General features: G+C 39.4%; 1 protein-coding gene across 4 annotated transcripts in view; it reads right to left on the minus strand.

Annotated features, from left to right (window-relative positions):
* The window catches only part of PCDH15 (protocadherin related 15), a 1188119-nt gene that overhangs the window by 449633 nt on the left and 729376 nt on the right, over positions 1-9110 (minus strand). For all 4 annotated transcript variants that reach the window (XM_019507771.1, XM_019507770.1, XM_019507773.1 and 1 more), the window contains one exon: positions 6741-6834. In XM_019507771.1, coding sequence (XP_019363316.1) covers positions 6741-6834 — 94 coding nt within the window. The remainder of the gene's footprint in view (positions 1-6740; positions 6835-9110) is intronic.

Here is a 9110-nt window from a genome sequence, read left to right on the forward strand (position 1 = left end):
CTCCCTTGATAAACTTACAGGCGGCTACAAGGTCTCCCCTCAGATGTCTCTTGTGAAGGCTGAAGAGATCCAGATCTCTCAACCTCCCCTAATCATGCGAGTGGCCCTCCTCTGAACCCTCTCCAGATTCTCTGTGTCCCTCTTGAAGTGTGGCACCCAGAACTGGACACAGTACTCCACCTGCAGCCTGACCAATGCCACATAGAGGGGGAGCATCACCTCCCTTGATCTGTTGTCATGCATCTGCTAATACACGACAAGGTGTGATTGGCTTTGTTGATGGCCTCATTATACTGCTGGCTCATGTTCATCTTGGAGTCAACTCTGACTCCAAGATCTCTCTCAGCCTCTGAGCTGCTAAGGAGGACATCCCCCAACATGTAGGTGTGCTGGGGATTCCTCCTTCATAAGTGGAGTACCTTACATTTATCTTTGTTGAATTGCATCCTATTTCATTCCACCCACTGATCCAACCTGTCCAGGCCTGCCTGTATCTGCTCCCTGCCCTCCAGTGTATTGACTTTGCCCCATAACTTGGTATAATCTGCGAACTTGGAGAGGGTGCTGTCCACACCCTCGTCCAAATTGCTGATGAAGATATTAAATAACACTGGTCCAAGGACCGAACCCTGTGGGACCCCACTCTACACCTCCTTCCAGGCTGAGAATGATCCATCCACCACCACTCTCTGGGTGCAGCCCCTAAGCCAGTTAGCCACCCACCTGACTGTGTAGACGCCCACTCCACAGCCTGTTAGCTTCCCTATGAGAATAGGATGCAAAACTGTCTTGAAGGCCTTCCTAAAAATCCAGGTAGATGACATCGGCGTCAGTTCCTGTGTCAAGGCAGTGTGTGACCTGGTCATAAAAGGCTATAAGGTTTGCCAGGCAGGATCTACCTGTGACAAACCTGAATTGTGTCATACGCTCCCATCTAACAGTGCAATTTTGAGATCCTGAGAGTTGGCCTGGCCCCACAGAACAACACTAAGATTCTGTTTTCAACTGCCTCATAGTCATAGCAGATAGAATTTTAGCAGATAGACTTTTAGCAGAAGGCAAAAGGGGAGAGGTAGAAGAAAAAAATGAAGAGACAAATGAGGGAGAGACTGACAGTGGAAACATAAAATATAATATGCTAAATGTTCAGGTTTAGTTATGATGGTGGTGGTGGTGCTATCATCTGGATAGCACTTTCTGGCCAAGATGTCTTTCAGATTCAGGACAGTAAGCATCCATGTGGATCATAGCATCCCAAAGGATGGTAGGCGATGGTAGGCATGATGGTAGGAACAAATTAAGGACTGAAACAATGATGATGGGTGAAATAAAACATCATTTGCACTATTTTGTTCACCAGTTGAATCTAAATCAGAGCAAACTAGTTTTGATTCAGTTCCATACTCCACTGGCTTATCAGACATGATCCTTGCTGGTATCAGTAAATGTTTCTTTTTGCTCAGTTGTTCTGGGCATGGGAGCACAAGCAAGTTACTATGTGATAAAAGAGACTGTGGCTTCACAGTGCATCCCAGATGCTCTGTGTTCATTTTCTAAATGCTTGCTTTCATCCCACAGTGAATGAAAGCCAACCCATGGCAACCTACCCCTCATGAAAGGAATGGTTAGCTTTCATTTACTTCAAGACAAGAACATGAACTTTGACGTAACTAACAAACATCTTTTGTATAGATGCTTGGTACTGTCCTTTCCCATACATTGCCTTTGCTAATGGTTCTGCCTTTAAATGTTCCTGATTACTACAAACAATTGAATGAAATGAAAACATTATTTACTGAACATACTAAACATATCTGAATAATGAAGAGTATATGCCTCTGCACGACAGTCACAATATCATTTGTGAGCCAGCCAGTCTTTGGAAGAGTATCCATACCATCCAGCTGGTAACATTCACAATCAAGGTTTTTTTTCCAAAGGCTGTTTGGTGACAAAGTTCAGTATAAAATCCTTAATCATATTGAGTGTGTTTAGATTTGTGCATATGAAGTAAAATATGAATTCTCTTATTTAAAAAAAAATGAAACAGATTTAATTTTCCTTAACTTTTTTTTAACAAATACTTTTTGCCACCCTGACCTACTTTCTGCCTTTGTTCTGCTTGTCTTTTTTGTTCAAAGTAATTGATAAAATCTTTTAATGTCCTCATTTAAAAATATTAAAAGAACACAAAAGGGGCAAAAGTGAAAAGGTTTTTTTATTTAAAGTGGAGTGAGTGAAGCAGACTTTTATAGGAATAACTTCTTGGGCTACCCTTGCTTGTAAAATGCCAGGGTTTCTATTAATACATTGATTATAGATAGACCTACTGGAGTGGTCTGTTGCTCACCAAACAATAGTATTGTATCCCAACTACTAATAGCTGGTGAGAAACCATACAGACATAGACATTTAGCATTAACACTGGAAAGTGGATGGACTCAAAGGCTCAAGCATTATTAATATAGTTTCCACCTATGCCCATTCTTGGACATCAAGTGCAAAATGGTGTCCTAATCTGTATTGTTTCAATGAAGATATCAGGCCAGAGGCAGACCCAGATGAAGTCATCACCTCTATAACCTTGAACTAAATCTTGACCTTTCCTGGAAGGCAACGCTTGTATTCTTGTTGCCACTCCACTCCCTTAACTAGTCTTCTTCTTTCTCCACTCATCTTACTCGATGGGTGTGTCTACATGTTTATTAATATGATTTAGGTAATGTGCATTAAATCTAGTACCTCCATTGCAAGGTACTAGAAAAATGCAAATTAGGCTATTTTAATGTGCATTAGCCAGTTTTGGGCTCCACAGTTCAAAAAGGATGTGGAGAAGCTTGAGAGAGTCCAGAGAAGAGCCACGTGCATGGGCAGAGGTCAGGAAAACAGACCTTACAATGACAGGCTGAGAGCCACGGGGCTCTTTAGCCTGGAAAAGCGCAGGCTCGGGGGTGATCTGATGGCCACCTATAAGTTTAACCCATAAGGGGTGACCACTAGTACCTGGGGGAACATTTGTTCACCAGAGCACCCCAAGGGATGACAAGGTCGAACAGTCATAAACTACTACAAGACCATTTCAGGCTGTACATAAGGAAGAACTTCTTTACTGTCCAAGCCCCCAAGTTCTGGAACAGTCTGCCATCGGAGGTGGTTCAAGCACCTACATTGAACACCTTCAAGAGCAAATTGGATGCTTATCTTGCTGGGATCCTATGACCCCAGCTGACTTCCTGCCCTTCGGGCGGGGGGCTGGACTCGATGATCTTCCAAGGTCCCTTCCAGCCCTAATGTCTATGAAATCTACGAAGCTAAAGAATACGGTTTTTGTGATGCTTTAATACACATTAAAATAAGTGAATGCTCATTAAAGTGCACATATAGATGCACCCAGTTTGTTCTTTAATAAGGCTACCTATTCTACTTCTGTTGGACTTGTTTCCCTTCTTTTTATGTATCTTTAATAAAAGGGTAAAAAATAAAAACTGAAAATTGAATAAGAGAGTAAAAATGATCTTTGAAAACCACAAAATATGCTCATCTATCTCAGAAATGTCTGTTTCTGAAAATATCAGATTTGAAATTCTGACTTAATTTTAAACGAGTTACTTGACTACATTGTTCCCAAGACCTATCTTGAACAAACAGAAGTGCAAAAGTACACAAGTCAAATTAACATGGTTTAATATAGGGAAATCTTCTTATGGAAAACAAAAATATTTTTTTTGCTTCCTCAAATGCTGACTCTTACAAAACTAAATCAAATAAACCCCCCAAACCTGTGCATTAAATGTTTTTTAAAAATCCCTAATGTTTCTCAGGTATACTTGAAGTTATTTCATATCCCTCAATTTTAAGTAGATGTATGGAAACAAATCTGTTTATTATGCCAGTAATCTGTTAAAACATATAAAAAGTAAATGTAGTCCTTAAACCAACTTCCTTAATAAATATCACAGTTTTGAGAAACTTGAAACAAATCTCCTGTCTACCAGACTGTTATTTTTCATAAATAACACCAACCTCCAGCCCCCGCAGTAACAAAGCCTGAGGCGGTCTTTGGCTTTTCATTGTTATTAGAAAATAATTATTGTTTTCCTATTTGAAACACAATTGCACCTGATCTCTGAAAAAATGGCCAACAAACTAATGTTACACTTTCACATGAGAAGTAATTGACTTTCTTTCATAAAGCAAAGTAAATTCAACAGCCTGCAAAGCCAGAGAACAGTATAACTGTCCTTTCTGTTGCTTATTAGGCAGCTAAATGTCAAGGAAATAGCATATTTCACCTCAAACCTAACTGTTACATTAAGCAGAACTTAGTAAGTAGCTTATTTGCTATAACAAATTATTTCTATTTTACACTACTGAATTGAGAAGTGAGTCAGAATAAAAAAAGAATGGATTTCAAGGTGAATAAAGGAGATGAGATGTTTTCAACAATCCTTGTGAGCTCTAGATGTTATTCCAGCAACACACTGCAATCTTTCTTAATGAAAACTATTATAAACAAATTAAAAGAGTTGTGTTTAATTTTCCAGATGGAGCTTTTGCAACTGAGAACTGAAAGTGGTCACTGGGTTGAACCTAAAATAGCAGCTGAACTAATGGGGATTAAAGAACAAAAGGCTGGTCTGATGCAACAAGAAAACTGAAATTTAAAGGAAAAAAACACTCAGAATTTGATTTGAAATTTTAGGGTACCTGTAGACATGAAGGGGCAGTGCTCTGACAGGCTGTAACTACAGCATGTATGAACAGACTTGATTAATTGAGTCTGCTGAAGTGTGCTAATTAGCGCACTCCAGCAGCCTCCACATTTAATTCAGCGTCCCCACATTTCAAAATGGTAGTGGGAGTGCTTTAATTAAAGCTCGTTGAATGAACTTTAGTTAAATTGCCCCTCCCGCCATTTTGAAATGCAGGAGGCTGAATACACAGGATGCTGTATACACAAGAGACTGTGAACACTTTAATTAGAGCAGCTTTTGAAGCTGTTCTAATTAAAGTGCTCCTCTCCCCCACCTCTGGAGCCCATGTAAAGATGCCTTTAATGACAAGGCCATGGGAGTCATCCTAAGACTCTTGTTTGTTGCTTTGGCATTGCACATGGGCCATAAAGTAGCTGGAAATAATTCTCTCCAACCAAATTCCTGAGTTTGACAGCCATTGCCTACCCATCTCCTAGGCCAGTTTAGGAGGTATGTCAGTAGCTGAAAGAAGGGATTGCCAGCAGCATTCAGTCACAGATATTTTTTTCTTCTGTGGATGATCCCATCAACTGTCTCAGGGTAGTACTATGTAGGCTAACCTATTTTGGGGACTTAACTGTTTCACTTCACTAAAGCTGCCCAGAATGAAGAAGGTACAAAGGTGATTTTAAAGGCATTTCTCTACTCCCACAAAACGCTGAAAAAATATAATATAGCTGCCATATGACACGTACCCCATACTGATCTTAAGCTCTTGGCATCTACCATACACTCAGAACTGTTCAAATAGCAGCTATGTGGTATTATTTCTTATCATTTGACACACATGGAGTAGAAGTGAGTGGCGTTATTTCATAAATGTAATCCCTAGCATAGCTCTGGCAGAGCCACGCTCCAAGTTATCTTTGTCTCCTCTCTCTCTGAGATAAAACTGCACTGGGTTCTTGGTAGTCAAGCTATTCACAACCTTAGGCAGATCCAGATCTTGTAAAGGCAGGTGTGGTACAAGTGACTAGCACCACAGGGTGGCTGTACCTTCAACAGTAGGGCAGTCAGACCATGCTGTGGGAGTAGCAGTCAGAGACTTCTAATTCCACAAATCAGGTAAGAATCTGTGCCCTGCTCCCCTCAGCCCTTGGTGACCTCTCCTTTCCCCTCTCACCAGTAGCCATGCCCCTTGCTCTCCTGCTCCAGCAGGGCTCTACAGGGGCCTGGGCTCATCTGAGGATGGCAGCAGCAATGGGCATGCTTCCCTTCCCTGAGTCAGAAGACGTCCTGGGTGTGTTTGTGTGGTGGGGAGGGGGAGGGTAGGTAAGGGTGAGGGAAACTGTCCCATTGCCCTGTGCCTAGCTGAGCCAGAGCCCAGCTCCTCGCACAACTCAGCTGTGTCCACTCTCCTTCCTTACTGGTGTTCTATCAACTCCATGTCCTTCCCTGGTAAAAACAGAATTGGGGGAAATTCGGAGGAGGCATGCCTCTGAGCATGGAGAGGAAGGGAGGGGGGACTTAAAGTCCCCAGATGGTGTTTCTGTGGGGGTTAGAAAGAGGGTGTGGCCACACCATTTCACTTCCTCTGGCTCTGCTCATGAATACTTAATACATTTGATAATGTAAATCATGCATCTCAGAATATGGCTACATATAATACAAATGAGCTTTTTCAAAATGCTTTTCAGAAGGAAGCATTCAGGGAAACTGGGCTGTTTACTACTAGCAAGATGGAATGGTCAAAAGATTCACACATTGTGAGGTCTCAATACCAGATTTCATTATTCTGCAATTGGAAGAGCAAATGTAAGGTTAAAAGAAGTGCCAAAGCCATTTTCTGAGACCGTGTGTTCTATTATCAGATGGTACATAGGAAGAACATACAAAAAATATTCTGGAACACAATGAAAATGCTGTGGATTATAGATATAGTAAATGAAGGCTCAGGTAAAAGATTTTATGTCTGTTCTACTTGTTGCCCTTAACAGTGTCAGTATTTTAACTGAAGACTTTCATTAACCATCATAAGACACTCACCCCATCTGGTCTGCCATCCGATGCTGTAACAATCAAAATATAGCGGTCGGTACTTTCTCTGTCCAAGGGCTTTCTTAACACTAGAAGTCCAGAGCTAGTAAGAGAACAAATACATAAAATTATATCATAATAATTGTATTGAAAATATGCCAAATTCTGTTGTTCCGCTACTTTGTTCTATATGATTATTTCCTTTTCATGTTACATATCTTAGTATTTGGGATTTATTACAAATGGAAGCATGTTTGGCATAGGTAAAGTCTTGGAAAAATTATGAATCTATTTCTTACATTTTATGGTTCCATACATGTATAATTTATGATTAAAAGACCTGCGATATACAGGATGATATAACAGATAGTCCTAGACTGAATACAAGGCTGTCATTCACTCAAGGATGCTGTACTGTTCTCATAAAAAAGAAGAGAACACAAGGAGTGTATTAATCACAGTAGATTATTGATGACCCTAACAGAAAAGCATTTGGATTATTACACTGAACTATCATAATAGCATCCATATGATATAATTCCATAAACACTGGGTCTCTTCTGACTTTTATGGAAAAAAGGCCATTTGCCTGTATATTAAATACAATGAAATGAAGGAGAATGCAATAAACATTCTTTTCTGTAGGTATTGTTCCCAAGTAATAAAAGATTAGTACATGCACAAGTGATGTTTAATAGAAAATAAAACATCCTGCTGTTTGTTAAAATAATGCATAAAACACCCATTCAACAAAAACAACAACAAAAAGTATAAACATACAGAGGCCATGCAACAACTACTATTACTTTAAAACTTTATAAATACATGTAGATAAATAAGACAGACCTTGTTTCTAAGACCACATCATTTCCAGTTCCTTTTCGAACTGCTTTGGACTAATTACTCTTATAACAATAATCAGGAAACTTGCAATTATTACTAGCCTGAGCAGGCTAATTTATATTTCACTGTTAATGACCTAGCTAGTCTTTCCATGAGGAACTGTGTATTGTAGTTTTAGTTTGTAATTTTTGACTGTATATGGGAAAAACGGAATTTCCTAACTGGTCCATCTCATCATATTTACTACCTCTAACACTGATCAGCATCAGATTCTGCAGGATGTTCCAGTTAGGGAGACTGTGCTATCACATTACAGTTTTATCTTGATCTCTAAAAAGTAGAGAATAGCTAGATCTTAAGTGTGTTTTCTGTCTTCTTGCTAATTTTTTCATATGTGACAATATTTGGCTTCTTCCCTCCATAACTAATTACATTTTTTGGCTCTCTAAATTAAATATATAAGAAATATTTCTGTATTTCCCTATTTTATTGATAAGTTCAAAGACTTTGAAGATGTTTGAGAGACATATATTTCCACTGCAGAAATCATACTCTTACCATAGTTTATAACACACACCCCTTTCCCCCAAAATCACACCCCCAAAAACTGAGGGATATGTATTAAACAGGAAAAGCTGCTTTTCTGTCCAGAAAAGAAACACCCTGGTGTGATTCCTGCTCTACAGTGCAGCAGCTGTGACATTACTGTTTAGGCAGCTGAGGGAGTCAATTGACTTAATGGCCCATTGTTTTACTCTGCAGGTGTTTTCATCTCTCCTAAATGATCTTGATTTTCCACAAATTAAGCTACCTTTTTTCAAGCCCATTTTTCTATTTGCTAGCTGCTCTAGCTCTCGGTCTCTTTAGCTTGGCGTTTTTAGCTCTCCAGCAGACACCTTAGCTCTTCAGAATTGCAGATCCACCCATCAGGACTAGTTCATAGCAGCAGCTAAAGATTCACCTTCTGTTATGCAGGAAGGGAGGGGGAGGGAGGCATGAATCAGCTGAAGATTAGTCTCTGTCCCTATTTTATGCAGCCAGAAATTCTGGAATAATCTTTTTATTTTTTTCATTCTGCCTTTGAAAAATAAGGTGCATTTTGATTTTGAGGTGTGCTGTATGAGAGAAAATATAGTATGTTGTGATCCCCCATTTTATGTCTTCGTGTTATTCCATTTTTAGTTGTTATTTCAACTATCTTGCATGTGCATAAAGTTACCTGACCTATAGCTCTCTGAATCACTTTTAGAGACATTTCAAAATATAGGTATGGCAGGAATTTGTTAACTTCAGATTTTCTAGAATAGTGGCTCTTTACAGAAAGATTGTACCATTTTACAAGCAGTTCACCCATTTCATATGTAGGCTTTCAGAACCCTTCAGTTGATACCATGTGGAGCCAGTGACTTTTTAAAAAAAATAAAATTATCAATCTTCCTCAGAACATTTTTCCCCTGATCTCTTATGTTTTACAGAGAAACTCATCTTTATTGCCAGAACAGGGATGTAAGAATGTATCCAGTAATTTTAATGAAG

Source organism: Gavialis gangeticus, unplaced genomic scaffold, assembly GCF_001723915.1.
Source record: "Gavialis gangeticus isolate Ggan-Ray unplaced genomic scaffold, GavGan_comp1, whole genome shotgun sequence".
NCBI lineage: Eukaryota > Metazoa > Chordata > Crocodylia > Gavialidae > Gavialis > Gavialis gangeticus.